Source organism: Panthera uncia, chromosome A2, assembly GCF_023721935.1.
Source record: "Panthera uncia isolate 11264 chromosome A2, Puncia_PCG_1.0, whole genome shotgun sequence".
Lineage (NCBI taxonomy): Eukaryota > Metazoa > Chordata > Mammalia > Carnivora > Felidae > Panthera > Panthera uncia.
In genome coordinates this window covers 9,183,830-9,204,666 of record NC_064816.1, presented here as the reverse complement: position 1 = coordinate 9,204,666, position 20,837 = coordinate 9,183,830, and the positions used below count along the sequence as shown (strand labels likewise).

The following is a 20,837-nucleotide window of genomic DNA, read 5'->3' as shown; positions in this document are numbered from 1 at the left end:
GCCTTACGTGGGGCTTGAACTCACAAACCTCAAGATCATGACCTGAGCTGAAATCAAGAGTCAGAGGCTTAACCAGCTGAGCCACCCAAGCGTCCCTCACATCTCAGATTTTTGTTTTTTAATTTTGTATCTTTTTTAATGTTTATTTATTTTTGAGAGAGAGAGAGAGAAAGAGCGTGAACAGGGGAGAGTTAGAGACACAGAATCCGAAGCAGGCTCTGGGCTCCAGGCTCCAAGCTGTCAGCACAGAGCCCGATGCGGGGCTTGAACCCACGAACCGTGAGATCATGACCTGAGCTGAGGTCAGATGCTTAACCGCCTGAGCCACCCAGGCGCCCCTGTTATTTTGTAAATCTCAGTTCATTCCTTTTTATTTCCCCCCAACTTTTCCTTCAGCTCGATGATGCAATACCTTCAACAATATTTTCCCAAGATCACCTTAACTCATCAAAACCCTGCTTGCAACATAGTTCCCCAAACCTGTTGGACTGGGTGTCCTCTGACACCCGATTCCATTTTATCCATGGATATATCTGCACAGTATTCACACATTTACGATATTTTTTTCCCTCTTACCCCACTGTGTGGCTTGAAAAGTTAGAACTAGCCTGCTAAGCATAACACTTAATAATAAGCAGAAATGCACCGGCTTTGATGATGATTTGCCAGTGTAACAGGAGGATGTTTTGTTTGCATTCCAATGCACCGAGGGTCAGATTCTCCTTAGTAGCTGGCACATTCGTAGATAGTTTTAAATTTCTTCTTTTTCTCCCTTTTAGCAAAACTCCACGGAGATCTCTTTCTCCTGCCGCTTGGGGGAGGAGCAGGGTTGCCAGGTCTGAAAATGCTATGGTGTCTGGGTTTCACGCCCATTAGCACGATACTTTGTAAGCTACTTTTTGCCGCCGGGCTACTTGGCTGAGGAGTCTGGATCATGCCGCTTTCTTAGTTCATCTTGCTAGAAAGATGGACATGTACGTTGCCTCCAGTGACCCACCTCAGTGAGTATGCTCACCCGGTGCAAAACTTTCAATGAATATAAAAATTTGGAACAGAACCACCGAGGCGCGGTTCCCTTGGTTTAACAGAGACCCGATGACTGGCTTAAATGCGAGAGAAGGTTGGTCTCTGCTGGTGGATAGCTGGGAAGCCCGTGTCCTTCTGTCCCTTGTTGTACCACCTCTAGGGTAGTATCTCCAAGGACGTTTGTCTAGAGACATCTTTCAGTGTCATACCTGGCTGGGGGAGGAGGCTACTGGCATCTAGTGGGTGGGGGCCAGGGGCACCGCTTAATATCATAAAACACACAGGACAGTTTCCCACCACAAAGAACAATTTGGCCCCAAGTGTCGACGGTGCCCGCCTGCCCTAGAAAAGTCCCCAGTCCCTTTTTTTCATGACTGACTTGTTGAAGACACAGGGACAGTTGTCATGTGGTACACGCCCCCCCCCCCCGACTGTGGATTTGTCTGTCTGTCGCTTCCTGATATTGTCATTTAACTTGTTTCTCTACCCTTTCCATTTCCTGCAAACTGGATGTGAGGTTGACAGACTTCATCAGAGTCAGGTTTAACGTTTTGGCAAGACGTGTCCTAGGGGAAGCTGTGAACTTCCTTTCGCATCACATCGGGAGGCCCAGGGCCGTCTACTGTGCTGCTGAGCTGCCTGGCAGCTAATGCTGGTGACAGCCTGGCCTCTGTGATCAAGTCCACACCCCTGGGCTTCGTGAGCATCCAGCACCCTGTGCATAGTTTGCTCCCCGTCATTCTCTCACCTGCTGCTTTATGACGCCCATCGACGATCATTGCCCGGATCAATGATTTCCTTGGCTTTTGCAAAACGGCAAATTTTCTTTTTCTTTTTCTTTTTTTAAGTTCATTTATTTTGAGAGAGAGGAAGAGGGAAGGAGGGGCAGAGAGAGAAAAGGAGAGCGTGAATCCCAAGCAAGCTCTGCACTGTCAGCACAGAGTCCAACATGGGGCTCAAACTCAACAGACCATGAGATCATGATTTGAGCCAAAATCAAGAGCCGGATGCTCAACGGACTGAGCCACCCGGAAGCCCCAAAATGGCATTTTTTCTAATTCTTTCATTCTTTCTGCATTAAAAAAAAAAAAAAAGTTTATTTATTTTGAGAGAGAGCGAGCAAGCGGGAGAGGGAAAGAGACAGAGGGAGAGAGAGCATCCCAAGCAGGCTCTGCGTCATTATCGAGGAGCCGGACATGGGGCCTGATCCCACGAACTGTGAGATCATAATCTGAGCTGAAATCAAGAAATGAATGCTTAATGGACTGAGCTACCCAGGCCCCCTAATTACCAATGTTTCAGAAAGGAGTTGGTCAAGAGTGTAACTTGACTTCCAATGGTATATATAACATGTGTTTTTAAGTTTCAAATTGGGGTATAACATACATAAAGGACATAGATTTCGAATGGAGAGCTCAGGGAATTTTTTATATCTATAAACCCATGCAAACACTATCAAAAAAAATAGAACATTTCTAGCCCACACTGCCTTCCCTGCCACAAAGGCTTATAATGAATATTTGCGATTGAAGAAATGATTTCCAGGCTTGGCTGTGCTCATTGGGGGGTTAGGGACTTCAGGGAGGTGGGGAAATGGGTGGGAGGTGGCAATAGGGCTTCTGGTCCCCCCCCCCCCCCCCGGCCCCCCCGCACACAGGGCTGGCCCTGGGACCTCCACCTGTCTCACAGACGCAGCTGCAGGGGCTGAATGGCTCTGCGGGCTGGGATTTATCCTGGCCACCCTATGCCTGCAAGTCGCATTAATTCTTGGGCGGACTTATCAGGGCTGGGGCTCCTCAAGCATTTCCAGGCCGATTGAAACTGCTGCTGCTTTTCCTCTACTGTGGAGGGTCACACCCAGGGGCATCAAAGCACATTGGAAAGGCCCAGAAAAGGAGATAGGCTGTCTGGGCTCTGCTGCCTCCCAGCTGTGTGATCCCGGAAGAATCTCCTTCTACCTCTGAGACTCTATTTGCTTTTTTGCTTTACCAGTCTAGGGGGGGGGGGGGGGGGGGGGGGGGTGGTGGATATTCCACTTTGCGGGGCTGTTGGGAGGTGGAGGGTTTCTGGGGAATCACCTGGCTGCCTTTACTTCTCTGACCTCACCTCCTGACGCTTTCCTCTTTGCTCATTCTGCCCCAGCCTGATGTTTATCTCCCGCCTCCCCTCCTCCCCGCCGTTCCCTCCACCTGGGTTTTATGGAGTTTGCTTCTTTTCACAACTCAGGACTGCAGTACCCCTCCCTCAAGTGACACAGGCCACTGCATCCTGTCACTCCTCTCCCACCCCCTCCCATGTCACTCTTACAGCCCCTTAAAAACCTATCTTATGTAGTCATTTCGCTAGTAATTGTGTCTCTCTTAATAAAATGCAAAGCCTGAGGTTTTGTCTGCTTTCTTTACTTTTACAGCCCCGGCCTTGCACACAAGAGGGGTGAAGTTGGTTGAACCAGGAAACAGCAGCTCAGAGACAGAGCCGCTTTGTCACACTGTCACACAGCAGGACTACAAGTAGAACCATGGGCTCTGAGCTTTTTCGTTCATTTTCCTGTCTCTGGTGGAGACCACGGCGCAAAACTGAAGAGGGTGGCGCGGCAGGCGGGGGTGGGGGGGTGGGGGGAGGGCAAAAAACTCATTTATCAAGATAATTACTATTTTGAGAAATCAAAATTAATGCAAAAAAAATTGATGATTAAAATATGTTTTTGAAAAAGTAAAAGACAAGATCCGATCCAGCACTTGCGTGACTCACTTCGTCCTGATCCCACTCCTGGCAGGATCCTATCTTTATTTAAAATTTTGGTAGTTTGGTCACCATGGATTTATTTTTTCCCCATTAATTTTGATACTTAAAAAATATTGGATAGAATGTCATTTATCTTGATGATTGAGTTTTTGCGCCCTCAACCTAGTCTCGACCCGCTTCTGTCTCTTCTCTCCTGGAGAAACTGAGGCAGGGAGGACGCTGAGGGGGCGGCGCGACGGAGGGGGAAGAGCGTCGGGGTGCGGTGTGGAGCCTTGGTGAGCAGCCCGCACTCCCCTGGGGGTGCTGGGCGCCGACCTTTGCTTATCGCCCGCGCTAGAAGCCTCTAATTAAGTCCTCCGCTTGCAGGAGACCTTTCCCAGGGCTGTCCGCACCGCCTGCGGGGCGGAGATAGCCGCGGTTGTCCCGGCAGCGGTGACCTTTTCCGGCCCGATAGGAGGGGGAGGCGGGAGCCCTCGTGGAGGCCGGGTCTAGGCGGAGGTGGCGGGGGAAGTTTGCTCGAGGGATGGGACCCGGGATCGAACCCAGCCTTCACATCCCACGACCATCTTACCAACGTAGGGCAATAGGGGGGGAGGGGAAGAGCGCCTAGTGACGTCACTGAATCCCTAGCCCAGCTCCGCCGCTGACGTCACAGACGAGCCGCGCGCGTCACTGCATTCCTCCCGTGACGTAAGCGCGAGGCGAGGAACTGACCCACCGGGGCAGGAAGAAGTCTGAAGGAAGAGAGCTTTCCTTTCTCGCCTTTTATAGTTGGTAAGGCGTTTAAAGTACGCTGAGCGGACTACCACTCCCAGCTGGCTTTGCGTGCTGCGCATGCGCACGGTTCCCAGCTGGAGAGCGCGGCAAACCTTTGGAATGGATTGACATCCCTTTAGCTGAACCATAAGGCAGGTTTTACAGCCGCAAGCCAATCCCAACCTCACAGACCCCACCCCTTTATTCTTAGGCCGCTGCTTCCTTGCGGGAGTGACGGGTTCTTCTGCCTTTGAGGGTTCAATTTCCTTTGACGGACATTCACACCGATGAATCAGAGCGCCGAGAAGTCTAGAGGGTGTTGAAAAGCGTGACTTAGGACCAATAGCTTAGCAGCAGGACCTAGCGCCATCCAATCACTTCTCCTGGCGCCGCCAATCACCCGGGACTCCGCCCCCGCCCATGACGTGTGTAGGGTGGGTAGCAACAGTTGCCCCGGTGAGGGAAACGGAGGCGCCATAGCCACGGTAGTCGTGGCGACCAAGCAACCCGGCAACGCGAGTCAACAACAACAACCGCCCGGCCGACCCCCACCCCCACCCCCCCCCTGCCCGGCCCGGGGACCCCGGCACGTTCCGTCCCCCTCCCAACATCGCCTCCGAGACCTCTGGAAAGCCCTTCTGCGGACAGAAGTAGGAAGAAGCCGAGGTAACCCGGGCGGCCCTGGGGTGGCGGGCCCGGCCAGGGAGGGCGGCGGGGCCCGGGCGGCGGGTGTCGCTGTAATCATAGTCCGGGGGGAAGGGGCGGGCGGTCAAAATGGCGGCGGCGACTGTCGGGGCCGTGGGGGAGGGGGCCGGGGCCCGGCTGGGGCGACACCACCCGCCCCTGGGGTCCGGGGCCCAGCCCCCGCGAGGGGCGGGCGCTAGCAGGCCGGCGGCGAGTGGAGGTCGGTTGGACGGGGCGGGGGGCTTTTATATGTTGGGAGGTGCGGAGAGGCGGGCCTGGGGAGGCTGGGCCAATGGGAGCGAGGGAGGGGCGAGGCGGGGCGGAGGTGAATGGGCGGGGCCAGGTCGTAAGGTGTGGGCGGGGCCGGCGGGTGCCGGTGGCGGGGGAACCGGGTGGGGCAGTTGCCGCCAGGGCCTTACAGCCTCCCAAAGGGATGGAAAGCCACCTGTGCTGCGTCGCTTTAGAGCCCACCACCCCCCCCCCCCAGTCATTCCCAGTACTCCGTGTCTGCCACATCTGAGGCCTCAGTTTTCCATTCTGTAAAGTGGGGAGAATCATTGCCATCGTCCCTTTTCTACATTTCAGGGATTTCTGACTCCTTTCAGGAATTTCTCTAGGCCTCATCTTTGAACTTTTACTGCTATGTGCTATTTTTGAATATGGTTTGATAGAACTGTTAGCTAATCTTGATTTCCACACTGCCGTCTGTTCCTAAATCTCTCTTATTCTCGGAGAGAAAGCAAAGGAAAACAAAGTTTCATGGCGAAACTGTGGGCTAGGAATATGGCTTCAGCCAGGAGGATCTGGTTTGCAGAAGTCGAAGCCCATGGTAGGGGAGGAGTGATCTGGGGTGACTGAGGTAGACGAACAGAAACTTGATTGCTTCTCTGTGCACTGCTCTCTTAGACCTCGTATCGTCCCTGGCCGGAGGACTTGTTTCTGGAGATGGGACGATTTCTAACCTTCTTGCCCATCAAGGTCTGCCTTTCTGGGAACGGGAAGCAAATGGCGCCTGGGGAAGTTTCTTAGATTTCTTAAGCTGCCTCTGTTGGCCAGACACATGTTTTTGTGTCAATCAAGTTGGTGTCAGCTGGGTCACATGTCACTGAGGAGGTACCAGCCTCCAGAGCCACGTGGGCAGGAGCGGCACATCAAGATTAGAGGAAAGGGGAAGTGTTCCATGTTTGTTACAGGAGAATCTGAGCGACTGCTTTGGCGGGCAACAGGATCTACCTGCTTGGGGAAGGATTTATTTTTTTCAGATAGCCAGCTGGGCAAGTCCACTTTACTTGTTCTCTGTCTTGCTTTGGAGCTCGGCATCAGCAGAGCTGAGTGGCGGTGTGCAAACTGTAGCCCTTTTCTTTTAAAGTCAGTAAACTTCGAGGAAAAGGATGGTCTCAGGCTCTCCTGAGGCTTTCCCTCGGGAATTTGAGACAAGGGGGGAGGGGTGGGGGGGGGGTCTCACTTCTCGGAGACTTTTTCTAGACCCGTTCCTCTTTGAGAGGTGACAGGACCCCTTGAAAGTTCAGAAAGTTAGAGATTAATTTTCAGAGCCAGACTGGAAATACCAAGTCGCCAGAAAGGTCATCACCACCTGTTGGAAAGGCAAACTTTGAGCAGAAGGCGATGTTAGCAGTTATCTAGGCTTGTTAACTGCCCCCTCCCCCCCATAACTTTTACATTCGAAGGGCCCAAGCCCAGAGGGGTCTTGTGACTAGGGTTGAGGGCACTGGTTTAGTTCGCCTGTGGAAGCAATCAGCTGCTTTCTCGTAATCAACTGTCGCTGTGTGCCCTTCGATGAGTTACTGTACTTCTCTAACTTCAGTTTCCTTTTGTCCAAGCGAGGGACAGTGACCATCGGTAACACTCTTAATCTCATATTCCTGTGTTATGGACCCGATGAAAGAATACATGTTGAACATCAAATACAGAGTAATTGCTCAAACTGTGTTAGCGGCTCCCCTTATTATCACGATTGTCCTTTCCTGCTCAGCCCTCTGAATTACACCGCTTGTATTTATTTTTATCATTTTGAATTGGGTGAGAGCCTAGTGGCTTTAAAGGTTGACTCACTTGTTGAACCGTGTGGGCAGATGACAGAGATGACAGAGATCCCGGGAAGCTGGATACCAGGACTCTAGTTTCTAGTGGGAAAGTGTTATTCCCCTCGCTCCTGAATAGTCCTTCTCCCGCTTCAGGAGAGCAGCCAAACAGAAAAAAATTCTCCTGGGCCTGGGCCCAGACTCAGCCCCAAGGCTTCCAGGAGGCAGCTGGGTGAGCCAGAGATGTGGGTGTCGTGGGAATGGTGTCCCTGGAGCTGAAGTCCTTGCCCTCCCCTCCCCATACACATCTCAACATCTCGGGGATGGGCCAGGCAGACTTCCCCAGGGATGCAGCCTGCAGACAGCAACGGCACACTGCCTGCTCTTCTTGGGCTGGGCAGCCCGTTCTGGACCAGGGGGCATTGCCCAGCCCCGCTGCACAAGGCTGCTGCTGGCAGGCAGAGGCAGGAAGCAGTAACTCTTTGACAAGGTCTCGTCCATTGGTAGATTCACAGTGACCTTTGACACTCATTAACAGTGTGTTCCTGGCATGTGGACACTCATTTGACAGTAAAAGTTGAGTCCCTACTACGTGCCAGTCAGTGTTCTGGACCCGGAGGTCAGTGACGGGCAAGGCGGGCCAGGTCTCGGCCCTGGGAGAGCTTGCGTTTCTGGTCATGGAAGGAAGAGGAACTATGGATAAGAAAATGGGGGGGGGGGGGTGCGCCTGGGTGGCTCAGCCGGCTAAGCGGCTGACTCTTAACTTTGGCTCAGGTCATGATCTCACGGTTCGTCAGTTTGGGCCCCTCATTGGGCTCTGTGCTCACAGAGCAGAGTCTGCTTTGTATCCTCTGTCTCCCTCTTTCTGCCCTTCCCCTGCTCTCTCTCTCTCTCTCTCTCTCTCTCAAAAATAAAATAAATGTTTAAAAAAAGAAAAAAGAAGCAAATAAGGAAATAGAGGTCCAGGAAGAAAATAAAACAGGAGTCTGTGCTTGAGAGTACTTGGGGTGGGAGGCACACTTGAGACCCAAGAAGGTGACATATAAGCTGAGACCTGAATGATATGAGGCAGCCAGCAGTGGAGAAGGGGAGTAGAGGTGAGGAGAGGATGTCAATCAGGTGGAAGAGTTGGTGCAAAGGTCCTGAGGCAGGAGGAGGCATGGAACATTCTCGGAGCAAGAGCCAGTTTGACTAGAACATTCAAAGTGAGAAGGAGAGACTTGAGGGGCTAGATGCCTCAAGGCCCAGAGGTCTTGGGACGGGCTCTGGATTTTATTTAATTTCTGTGATAGGAGCCTTGGAACCTCCTGAATACAAGAGTGACAAGATAGGATTTGTGTTTTCAAAGGATCTTAAAGACTATAGAGGCGAGAATGGAGCTAGGAGCCAGTAATGAGAGTGTTGTGGGGGTCCGACAACTGGGATTGGCTGATGAAAGTGGAGAGAAGTGTCCAGTCTTAGGATCTGTTTTGGAGGAATTACAGAGAAGTCTTAAAAACTAACTGGCTATAGAGGATCAAGGAAACGCACATCATGATATTTAAATTCCCCGTTCCCCTGCAAGTTCCCCATTGAAGCCATTCTACGGATGAAGAAAGTGAGCTTTCTTTCCATTTCCTTCGGAGGGCCTTGTCCAAGATGTAAACCATCTCGTTGTAGAATCTGGCATCCAGAACAGAGGTCGGCAAACTTTGACTGCCACCTGGTTTTGTGTGGCCTATGAACAAAGAATGATTTTTACACTTTTAAGAGATTTGGGGGAAAAAATCAAAAAGGAGAATATTGTGTGGCATGAATAAAATGTCCTGACGTGATAGGATATGAAATTCAAATTTCAGTGTCTATAAATAAAGTTTTATTAGCACATAGCTGCGTTCATTTGTTTACATATTATCTATGGCTGCTTTCACTGCAAGGGCAGAGTTGAATAGTTGCAATAGAGGCTGCCTGCCCACAGATTGATTCAATGATTGATGCAAACATTCTCCAAAAACAGATACTGACTTTGAAAGATAGATACAGCCATTGGTGACTTTCTTGGCAGTTTCACTGCCAAGGAACAGGTTTGCTGAGTGATTCCCTTGTTCTGTGTGCCCTGCTCTGTAAAGATAGGGGTCTCATGCCGTGTAAATATTTGTGACTTATTTCTGTCTAGGGAGCACCTTGCAAAACAGTGCTTAACCTACTCATCCACGAATGGAAAGAAAAGGGCTCCCTGGTCACACAATTGTGGGAAACTTGGGATCCTGTATGGCCCTTCCTGGAGACTGATGGCAATGACAGTGCTCAGAAGGTGTCCAAGAGAAGTTGGTTTAACTGTTTCACTAATCTCCCCTTCTTTTCAAAAAAAAAAAAAAAAAAAAAAAAATAATGTTTATTTATTTTTAAGAGAGACAGAGAGAGAGAAACAGACTCCGAGTGGGGGAGGGGCAGAAAGCGGGAGACACAGAATCTGAAGCAGGCTCTAGGCTCTAAGCTGTCAGCACAGAGCCTGCTGCGGGGCTCCAACTCACAGTGAGATGGTGACCTGAGCCGAAGTCAGACACTTCACAGGCTGAGCCACCCAGGCGCCCCTCCCCTCCTCCTTTTCAATTTCGCTGTTCAGCCTTCATTGTCCCTCCCTTCCGCTGCCCCTGAGTGGAAGGAATGAGGCCTTCGGGCTTTGCACCTCAAGGAGGAGAAAGCACCTGCAAGTGTGGAGCTTTTAAAGTTCTTTCCTTGTGGGAGGTACCCCAGGAGCAAGCCGTGCTGGGGCTCAGAAAAGCCCAGGCCAGGGTTTCTCACAGACGTCCCCCAGGGCCACCTGCCTCGAACCATCTGGTGGAGAGTTAGCTCAAACAGCAGACTCTGGGGCCATCCCAGACTCTGGGCAGTGGGGCCCAGGAGCCTGCATTTAACTAGCTCCATAGGTGATGCTGATGAACAAACACCAGGGTTGGAGTCCCCCTGGGCACCTCTTTCTAAGACCTCTTTCCCCTTCCCCCTCCATCTCTACCTGGCACAGATATTTGTTCAAGGAGAAGGAGAATAGTGGTTTCCACCTCTCAGGGCTTACTGGGTGCTGGGCTTGTCTCGTCGGACCTTTACACCAGCCCTATGCATCAGTGTCCTCCTCATCCCCAGGTACAGATGGGGAAACTGAGGCCCAGCGGAAGGTCAGTAACGTGTTCATGAATTAAGAGACCAGTCAGGGTTCGTGTCGAGGTGGCTCTGACCCCAAACAGACGGACACTGATCAGCAGCCGTGACTCGAGCACCTGAGCTCGGCCGGAGTTTGGACCTGATGGTGTGAGGAACCCCCATAAGGCAGCCCCTCTGATGCTGGCATGAAGACTTTGGGAGGGCAGGGGCTGCAGGATGATGACATTTTCTTGCACGTGGCAGGTGTTTAATCTCTGTGCATGGGGCTCAGGTATCCCCATCTGGAAAACAGGGAACACGCTATGTACTGATTGAGAGAAGTAAGTGAGCCCTGCGCCTGGCTCCCGGGGTGGGGCTAGCAGTTAAGAGCACACATCTGGAGCTCAGAGAGACCCGGGTTCAAATCCTCTTCTTACCAGTTGCTGGGCACCCTTGGCGCGGTTTTGCTCATCTGTAAAATGGCCATGGTGGCTCCTCCGTCATGGGGCTGCTGTGCAGAGGTGATCGCAGCCAGGGCTCCTGGCGCTTCCGGTCAACCAAGAGTTGTCCCCACCCCCACCCCCCACCCCCCACCCCCCGCGTCCTTCCCCTTGCAAATCCCACTTGCAAACCCTTCCCCTTGCAAACCCCACTCCTCGTCACCAGTGGCCGGAGGGCTGCCTGCTGGTGCGCGATGGCACACAGGTGCTCAAGGGTTAGCGCAGGAGAGCCTCTGGTTCAGCGGCCAGCGGGGCCTGGAGTGCCCACGGGTGTCACAGGCGACCACGGGCAGGGCTGTCAAACTCAAATACTTCCCTGGGCTGGCAGGGGCCGCGAAGATACCGGGGCTGGAGCTTCTGTTAACCACCCCAGTGTTTGTTCCGCTGTCCTCAGATGTTCAGGGGCTGGGGATGGCACCCGTTAGTGTGGGCGGCGGCGGCAGCGGCCCGGGAAACCGTTTGCCCATCTTCTGGGCTTGGTGAGAGGGAGGTGGGGCTTGCGGGGGTGGGGCTTAGCACTGGGAGGGGCACGGTCAGCTAGAAGGGACCGGGCTCATCAGGAGGGGCGGGTGCCTAGCCCAGTACCTGGGAGCGGGACCCACGACCCCTCAGCAGCCAGAAAAGCTGCCTCTGCCTGGTTGGGCCGGCCCCGTTCTGAGGTCAGCGGTGACTGCTGAGCCTGCCCTGTGGCCGGGGCCTGCTCCCAGCCCGGTGCCCCTAGACTCGGAAGGGCACTCTTCCTGTGATGAGCTCACATCTGCTATGGTAACCCATTACGGTCCATTCAAGGGCCTGAAAGCCTCTGTGGCCACAAGCTGCTCTAAGAGCTTTTTGGACTCAAAAACACTCTTCCCTTGTCTGGCACCCCACTGGGAATGATACCCAGCCAAGAATCCAAGTCCAAATAGCAGGCATGTAGGGAACTGGGGCAGGCTGGCTGCGAGACAGCTTTCCCCACGACCTTACCTTCCAACAATTAGCCAGCTACTCAGGTGCTCAGAGTGCCCAGGATTCAGCCTCAGCCTGCTGTGTGGCCTGGGGCAAGCTCCTTAACCTCTCTGAGCCTCAGCTCCTCATCTGGCAGGAGCAAACCCAAACCCAGGCATGGTTGTTGCAAAGTTTAAAATGAAATAATGGAGAGAAAGCACTCAGCACATTGCCCAGTCTGCAGGAGCCCTCAGGAGAAGTGTACTATTTGTCTCTGGGTGAGGGCCCAAGACCCCACCCTCCCTCACCCTCCTTTGACACAGGGGTCCCCCAGGCAGCCGAGGCTGGGAAGGAAGAAGGCAGAAGCCCTGGACAGGGGTGAGTGGAAGAAGCGTGGGCCAGCCCCAGTCCATAACCAGTTCCCCTGCAGTGATGGGTTGGTTGTCTCTGGCCACCAGCCTCAGGATTTAATTAAGTTAGCGATGAACCTAACCGTGTCTCTAGGGAGCCAGGAGCTGCCCCTGGTTTCCTCCGCCTGTAGATTAATTCTTGTTTTTCCTTCTTTTTTTTTTTTTTGTTCCCCCCCCTCCCCTTCTTCCCAAGGAAGAAAAAAAAAAGCCTTATTTATTATCATTTCCCCCACTGTTGGCATGGCAACACCAGCGTACGTTACTGAGCTCCAGGCAGCCCCACAACCATCCCAGCCACCACAGGCCCAGCCCCAGCCACCACCGCCGCCAGCAGCGGCGCCCCAGCCCCCCCAGCCGCCTGCCGCCGCGGCTACCCCCCAGCCCCAATATGTCACTGAGTTGCAGAGCCCCCAGCCCCAGGCACAGCCACCAGGCAGCCAGAAGCAGTATGTGACGGAGCTCCCGGCCACCCCCACGCCCTCGCAGCCGGCTGGCGCCCCCACCCCGACCCCGGCGTCCCAGCAGTACATCGTGGTCACCGTCTCTGGTAAGTGGACATGTCCTCGGAGCCGGGGGTGCTCTGAGAACGACTCGGACAGGACTTTGGGGAGCCCTGCGTCCTGGATGGAGGGGGGCACAGGGACGCCCTCCCTCTGTCACTGTGCCTGTCAACAGCACGGCAGCTTTCAAACTTGCTGGGGTTCCCGGGGGGGGGGGGGACGTGGTGGGGGACGTTTCTGGGGAAGGAGGGGTCAGGCCAAGCAATGAGGCTTCTGTGCGCCTGAACTCCTTTCCACCAGGGCAGCCCTTAGAGCTGTTTCTGTCTCTGTCCCCAAGTAAACTGCCACTTGAGGAAAGGACTGGGCGGGGGACTTAAAGTTTGCAAACGTCTGTTGCAGACGGAGGGCGAACGGCCTGCCCTCATTTCATGCGAGGCGTTCGTGGGGGCACTTTGGGGAGGTCAGCTGGGAGGCCTCCCCAGAGGTGCACCCTTTTTGTTTCTGGCAGGACCCAGGGGCCGAGGGAGGCTGTTGGTTGGGCAGTTTCTTGATCGCGTGGCCAAGGACCCCTGTTTCTCACTGCAGTCTCCCCTGTGGCTGTAGAGAAAGTGGCCGGGAAGCTTGAGTCGTGGCGTCCGTGATTCCTGCCTGGACCATCTTTCCCACATCCTAGAGATGGGCCCAGCAGGAGGGACTGGGAGCAGAGGGTCAGGACAGGGAGTCACGCCCCTGAGGAGGCAGAGCTCAGACCAGGACTGGGCATCTTCAGTGGTTTCCAGTGTGCACCCAGGGATGGGGTGGGAGTAGGGCGGGGGGAGAATGTCTTGAAGCCCCTCAATCCTTCCAGAATGGAAAGGGAAGGAGGGGGAATCGCAAAGCCATCCTGGGAGGCTGTGGAAGGGGCAGGTCAAGGCCAGGTTTAGGAAGATAGGACAATATAGAGTGATATGTGGCAACTGACATGACCCCAGGGGACCAGAGCGGATGTAGCCGGAGCCCCGAGCAGCATCCTTTAGGCTCCTGGCAGTGTCGGGGTCTCCAGAGAGGGGTGGGGGTGGGGGCAAGCAGGGGCTCAAAGTGGTGACTCTTTACCACAGGGACTGGCCTGGAGGGATGTCATGTGAGAGCCATGCTGAGAGCACCAGCCATGGACATGGCCAGGGTCCCCAGGTCGCAGATCTCCAGCAGGTTCCCAGCACTGCCCAGTTATCCTGCTGGGTTTTCTCACCAGCATACCCCACCTCCCAACTCTGCAAGAAGCCGACCCTCACCTCCATCATCTCATCTCACTCCTCCCTCCTGATCCCTGACCCTGCTGCCTACCTCACTGGGGACTGGGGACAGGCGCCATCACTTATCAAGAAGGACCCCATCTCCCCTGAGCTGGCCTCACAGCTCTCAGGGTGGGTCTGTGCCCACCAGCTCTGAAAATCCCAGGCCATCCCTTCCAGGGCCTCGTGGCTCAGTCCCTCTCTTGCACGTTTCCCACCAGCCTGCAAAAGTGAAACAGCTCCCATTTTAACCAGAAACCCCAGTTCCTGCACCCCTCCAGCTGCTGCCCACGGCTTCACTTCCTTTTAAGTTCAAATTCCTTGAAGGGTTCCCCCTCCCTTCCTTAACTCGTTTTCTCTCCTCTGCTGGCCTGTGCCTTTCCCCCACCCCCCGCCCAGGGCCCCAGTTGGGAATCGCCCACAGCTCCACCTTGTCTGTCTGCTGGTCTGCTTCCTTGGTCCCTGGGAGCCACCTGACACACTGGTCCCCTTCCTCCCAGAAGCACCCTCCTGCCCTGGTCTCTGCCCACTTCCTGCCTCCCTTCTCAGCCCCCTTTGCTGTTTTCCTCCTCCCGTCCCTTCAGGGTGGCCTTGTCCAGTGTGTCCACTTTCACTCCCACCTCGGTGCTAACAGCACTCCCTGGGCCAGGGCCTTGAACCCCAGCCACCTGTGACCCATCCATTCAGGGTTGAACAGGCCTCCCAAGCCAGCATGGCCAGATGGAACTCTGGATGTTTTCCCCTCATCCAGTCCGCCCTCTCCTGAGACTTCCTTGTCCTAATAAATACCACACCCGGGCCCAGGCCAGCCTGGATTCCCGTCCTACCCATCCCTGAACAAGACCTCTTGGCCCCACCTCCTAAATGCTGCCAGCACCGACCATCTCTCCCACCTCCACGGCCCCCACCCTGATCCAGCCCCTGCCCTCACCCACCACCGTCCACCCCCACAGCGCCCAAGAGGGAGCCTGATGGCAACTATTGATTAATCGCATCACAACCCAGTTCAACCCAGATGATTCGGAGGCAGGTGGCCCTGGGAACCCTCTCTGAGAAACCCTGACCTTGGCTTTCTCACCTGAGGAGAGCTGGCCCCCTGTGGCCTCTCCCACAAGGAGAGGGCTTTCAAAGCTCCGCCCTTCCTACATCCCCTGCCGACAATTGCCTAGCGTTCCAACTCTGGCTGGGAGATCTGCCAGCCTCCCAGCCCCACCGGGTCCCACCTGCCCCCTCCCACACCTGCTCCAGCCCTACTGGCCTTCCTGCGGCTCTAAAAACCCACAAGGCTCAGTCTGACCTCCAGGTCTTTGCGCTCTCGGCGCCTTCTGCCTGGAGCGCTGCCCTCCCAAACCTTCCCATGGCTCGTCCTCTCTGTTCTGGTGTCTGCTCAGATGCCACCTCCCTGACGCCCACACCTCCCCACCCTGCACGGCTCACTCCGTCTCCTGACTTTGCTTTATTTTTCTTCTTAACACTCATCGTCACCTGAAGTGATGACGCCCAGCCCCTTATCCCTGAGGGCGGGGCTCTGTCCACTGGGTCTTTGTGGAATGACTGGTGAGCACCCACGTGAGTGCCAGCCTGACCCATCACAGCCTCCACGTTCGGTCAGCCCTGGGCAGCCGAGAGCAGGCGGGAGGCCTCGCCTGTCACTGCCGGAGGACTTCGCTCAGCATACAGGGCATCTGATTGGCCCTGGACTTCCTGGGTGCTGGTTTTTGCTGCTTTGGGGGTCCAGGGCCCTCAGGGCAAGGGTTTGGAAAGGGCACATGGCTCCAGGCCCTAGGGCACCCCCAACTCCTGGCATGTTCCTCTATCCCCGCCCCCAGCCTCTCCTGTGCTCCCTGATGCATGCCCAGGGAGCAAGCCCCTGGTGCTTAGAGGTCAGGCCTTTGCTCCCACTCCCCTGGTCCCCCGTTATACCGTGGGGCCACTCTGTGCTGGTGGGCTGCAGTGAACGGGCCGCGGGGGTGACACTAGGGATTCCTTCTTTGGTCTGTCTTTCACGGTGGTGCTGGGGCCTTTCTGTTCCCCGCTGCTCCCTGTCCCGGTGGCGGGGAGCCCGTCCCCCAAAGGGTTACTGGGTGATGCTTCCTTCGTCTGTTCTGAGGAAGAGGAGGTTGGCTGTACCTTGTCATTCCACTTGCTACTCCATTGGCCCCTCCCCCATCCCCTCGCAGTGATTTCCCAGGGTTCCTCCATGACCCTCTCCTGGGTTAGTGTCTCTTTTCATCTAAGGGTGGCCTCTGGGTCACGTGAGCCCATCCCAGGCACGGCAGCGGGGGTAGGGGAGGTAACTGACACCAGTCAAGGCTGCGGCAAGGTGCCAGGGGCTCCTCCAGAGCCAGAGCAATCTGAGCTGACCAGGGACCCAGGGGGACACAGGGAGGAGGCGGGGGGGGGGGGGGGGGGGGGGGGGAGTCGCGGGCCAGATCCAACCTGGAGCCCAGGCTGGAAGCCCAACTGAGAGCAACACCACACGCCAGACTTTATGGGCTCTGCCCGAAGGTGTCTTTGGAGGTGATGGGAAGGAAACTCGTTTCCCTGCTCAGGACCAGCCCTCTAGATCCATAAGTGCCTGTCCTCACAGGCTGCCAGCCTCTTGCCCGAAACTCGAGGTGGAAGGAGGGCACTGTGGGCCCTGGCTGCCACCGGCAGGAAGGTGAAACTGAGCCGGCCCGCAGGAGACAGGGCTGGGCTGAAGGAGGGTCTGCGGCCAGCCCGTCTTCCCTGCTTCGCTCACACTTGGAGTCCTTGGGAGTCCAGGAAGACTTGTGTCCGAAAGAGAGCTTTACAGACGGGGAAGCCAAGGTCAGGGCAGACGAGGGACCCAGGACCCACAGGCCGCTCCAAGAGCGCCTGACGGAAGTCATTTCCAGGATCAAAGGATCGGGAGGGAGAGAGCCAGACTGCCCCGTCTGTCGTCCGTGAGGACGGAAGCTTGTCATCAAGCCTCTGGGGCTTCCCTCAGTCTTCCCCCCTCATAGCTCGTGGTCCTGGAGATGTGAGTAGGTCTCAATGGGGAAGTCGCAGGGCCCGGGGAGGAAGTGATGCTCATCAGATTGAGGGACAGGAAACCAGCTGCCACTTCCTGACTATAGACTTGAGGCTGCAGGGCCCTCCCTGGTCTCATGCACATGCCCAGAATGGAGAAAGCAGACAGACAGATGCAGAGGCCCCAACACACACACACACGCACACACGCACGCACACACACAGACACACACACGCGAAGCTCCTCATCCAAATATTATTCTCCGGAATCTCACCTGCTTACTTCATGGTGCAGCCTGGCACCCCCTCCTGGCCTGGCAGATGCGGGGCTCCCAGCCTTGAGGACCATCCCAGACTGTTTCCTGGGGCTTCCCCATCCCCTGGTCTCAGCAGGTCCCCAGGCCTCCCAGCTGCCGAGGGTCCCGCTGAAGGTCCCACTGAAGGCGTTTTCATTGGAGGCCCCGGGCCTAGGAGGTAGCTGGCGCCAGCCCTCCAGTCACTGGCCCACCATGAACTAGGCAAAACCTGTCAGAGACCTCTTCGGTTGGGTGCCATTCCTTGGGCTGGGCCTGGCTCCCCGTGTCCCACGGACGGCCAGGTGTGCCAGGCCCCTCACGTGACTCAGGGCTTTCTCAGGTTTCTCCCGGGGGCCCATCTCAGTGATGGCTGCCTCCCTCACTGCTCCGGGAAGCCTAAGTGGATACGAGGGAGGACTCTAGCCAGATCTAGGGATTGGTATCTCCTGGAACTGGCTGCAGAGGCAGCTGGCCAAGCAGGCCTGAGGTTGTCCCAATGTGTGTCCCACGTGTGGCCAATCAGAGGCCTCCCCCAACAACCACCTCCCACATCTGGCCACCACTCCCCCTCCCCCCAATGCATAACACGTTCCTGAGCTCTGCTCCAGACTTGGTCCCTGAGGTTCTTGCTGCTCCCTGGCACTGCCCTTCTGCCCTGGCCAGGCTCTTCTCCCAAGCCTGTGTCCCCACATAGCCAAGGCCCAGTTCCCGATGCTCTGGTCCTTCTGGGGTTCCCATTGACCCCCCCCCCCTCACTGTTTACCACGGCCCTTGGTGTGTCAGCCCAAGCATGACCTGAGACTCTGGATTCTACGCACAATGTGAGGTTTACGTGGGCACAGATCTGGGCCAGCATCCTGTCTTGCTACTTCCCATCTGGGTGACCTTAAGCAGGTCACTTCCTCTTTCCCTGTCGCTTGCCTTATCTAATAACAGGGGTGATAAAAGTTCTTTCTGTCTCCAGCTACCCGGGAAGACCGTAGCGCAACACTTGGGGCACTAGAAGCATGATAGGTAGCCCTCCTCCTTGCCCACCACCCTCCAGTCCTGCCAGGGACCCCCCGGGGAGGTGGCACTGGCAGCTTAGCTCCTGGTAGCACTTTGGAGGAAGGCAGGCACATATGCGCCCCACCACCCTACCCTGGCTTCTGGAACTGCTGGGACCAAGCCAGGCCACAGGGAGGGGGCAGGATGGATGGTATCCTGACTGGGGCGGGGGACTCCCAGCCAGCATCCCTCAAGGACAGTTGCCCCCCGTGCCCCTCCCCTTCTCAGCTCCTTTGTTAATCGCTCAGCGAGACGTGCATGAAACTCGACCTGCGCCTGCCCGATAGCGTCTCCGGGTACCAGCCTCCCTCCTGACTTCATAGCAAGGCCCCGGCCCAGAGAAGGCCCTGCTTGGGCCATGTCTGCTGGGAGGAGAGTGTTTATTCTAAGAGGGCAGCCGGGAGCTCTGCATCCACCGGGAGGGATTAGCTCCCCAAGGTTGCTACGCACCTAGAAAGCTGCCCACGCACCCTGCTGTTCCCAAAGAGGTGGGCAAGGAGTGAGGACCGTGGGCAGGTTCCCCTGGATGGACGGGGGCAGGGGCAGGGCGGGGACAGGTGGGCACCATGTTCTACGACTGCCTCTTCTCGGCTGCCTGTCAGCGTGAGTACCTGCCTGCCCACCTCCAAGCCCCCCCCCACTGCCCCCGCCCCACCGAGGACAGGGAGGCTGGGACAGTGGAGAGAGAGGGGAGGTGCTTGGCCACAGGCTGGCAAGGCCTTCTGAGCTCACTCCTGACCATCTCCCATTCCTGGGAAGCCAAGAGTCCTCTTGAGGAAGGTGGCCCCAGCACCTTGGTCCTTCCAGGGCTGCTGAGACCCTGGGGAAGGGGGTCAGTCACTGGCTGTCCACAAGTCCTATCTGTTGGGGAAAGGGATCCAGCCCTCTGGGCCTGAGCATCACGGCTCCTCAGTCACCCCTCCTGGTCTAGCGTTGGGACGAGGAGGGGTGGGGTGGGGTGGGGCTGCTTCTGCCTGTCAAGGGCCACAGGTCCTTAAGGCTTATCCCAATGTGCAGTGTCAGGGCCTGCCAGGAGACAGGCAGGATCTTGGAGAGACCCCGCTCTGTCAGAGGATCAGCTTCAGGCCACTTCGTCCCCTCCTGATGGGCTCAGGCTCAGGGTTGACAGGGACAGCAGGCGGAGCTGACCCAGTGACCCTTCCTCACAGAAGGCGCCATGCGGGCCAGTGAGACTGTATCAGAAGCCAGCCCGGGCTCCACAGCCAGCCAGACCGGAGTCCCCACTCAGGTGGTTCAGCAGGTGCAGGGCACCCAGCAGGTAGGACACACTCCCCTCCCCCCCAGGGGGCAGGGCGGGAGGGCACACGAGAGGGGCATTGGTGACGGTGGCCACAGGTACTTGGCCTCCCCTCCCACCCTGCTGCCAGAGCCATCTGCTCACCTGTTCTTAGCAAGATGTTCGCTTCAGCCACCACCCCCGCCCCGCCCTGGGGAAGCCCACATGGCTCAGGTCCTTACTCCCTGCCCCTACAGCGTCTGCTGGTCCAGACAAGCGTGCAGGCCAAGCCGGGCCACGTGTCTCCCCTCCAGCTCACCAACATCTCAGTGCCCCAGCAGGTAAGGGTGCCACACCAGGCCCGGCCTCCCCCTGGGTTGCAGAGCCAGTTCCTGGTGGCCTGCTCAGATGGGCCTTCACCAGCATCAAGGACCTAGGCCCCATCCAGGGGGATGACCGCCGCCTCCGGCCAGTGAGACGGTGGCAGTCAGGGCCCGTTGGGGAAGGAGTTGCTGCACGAGACATCTTAATAGACAGCCGAGGAGTAGCAGTAAGGAAGGTGGCTTTCAGGCCCAGCCCCGATATCTCAAAGCAGAGAACCCAATGCCAGTTAGGAGCCAAGAGCCCGTAGCCAGCACGGGGACCGTGAGTACATGGTGGCCTGTCCCCCAGAAGGCTGCCGGCGGTGTGACGGGGCTCCGCCCAGAACGGGCTTCAAGGGTGAGAGCATATTGCGCATGGCCTGCGGAGCCAGGCTCCCTGGACGTCGACCCTGGCTCGGCCACTTACCGGTTCCAGGGCCTCGGGCAAGCGCTTTCGCCGTCCCAGGCCTCGCTTTCACCCTGTGTGCGGTGGGGGTAGTAACAGTGCTGCCCGGGGGCCGTCGGGGCAGTTTTGTGAGCTGACGGTGAGCACCACCAGGACATCGCCTGGTGTGGCGCAGATGCTCGCGGGAACCGGACGGGCTGTTGTGAGTGAACTGTGGTCCTTTTTCCTCCTGCTTCTAGGCTCTCCCCACGCAGCGTCTGGTGGTGCAGAGCACGGCCCCAGGCGGCAAGGGTGGCCAGGTTTCCCTGACAGTGCATGGCACCCAGCAGGTGCACTCGCCCCCTGAGGTAGGTGGTGGCCCCGTCGGTTGCCCTCTCTGTACCTCTCTCCCCGGGTTGGGCATGTACCCCCAGAGTATACTTGGAGGGGTCCCTGCGCCCCTAAGCCCACTCGCTCCTCCAAAGTCCTTATTGAGCCCGGGTCAGGTGGCTTGGCTGCCTGACTCGTGGCCCTG

The 20,837-nt window shown here is 56.6% G+C and overlaps 1 protein-coding gene and 1 long non-coding RNA gene across 12 annotated transcripts in view; one reads left to right on the top strand and one right to left on the bottom strand.

The window, feature by feature from the left end:
• Nucleotides 1-3,404: 3,404 nt before the first annotated feature.
• LOC125929082 (uncharacterized) lies at nucleotides 3,405-5,242 on the bottom strand. Its single transcript, XR_007459801.1, has 2 exons — nucleotides 5,151-5,242; nucleotides 3,405-4,836 (listed from the first exon to the last, which is right to left on the bottom strand). It is a non-coding gene; the product is annotated as an uncharacterized LOC125929082 (long non-coding RNA).
• RFX1 (regulatory factor X1) overlaps nucleotides 4,443-20,837 on the top strand; it is a 32,146-nt gene continuing 15,751 nt past the window's right edge. For 4 of the 11 annotated variants that reach the window (XM_049639996.1, XM_049639993.1, XM_049639992.1 and 1 more), the window contains exons 1-6: nucleotides 5,110-5,193; nucleotides 12,124-12,178; nucleotides 12,616-12,757; nucleotides 19,488-19,597; nucleotides 19,813-19,896; nucleotides 20,563-20,670. In XM_049639996.1, the coding sequence (XP_049495953.1) occupies nucleotides 19,496-19,597; nucleotides 19,813-19,896; nucleotides 20,563-20,670 (294 nt within the window). In that variant the 5' untranslated portion in view covers nucleotides 5,110-5,193; nucleotides 12,124-12,178; nucleotides 12,616-12,757; nucleotides 19,488-19,495. Of the gene's footprint in view, nucleotides 4,546-5,103; nucleotides 5,194-11,381; nucleotides 12,758-19,487; nucleotides 19,598-19,812; nucleotides 19,897-20,562; nucleotides 20,671-20,837 lie in introns of those variants that run through there. The other 7 variants (XM_049639991.1, XM_049639990.1, XM_049639987.1 and 4 more) reach the window with 7 other exon arrangements.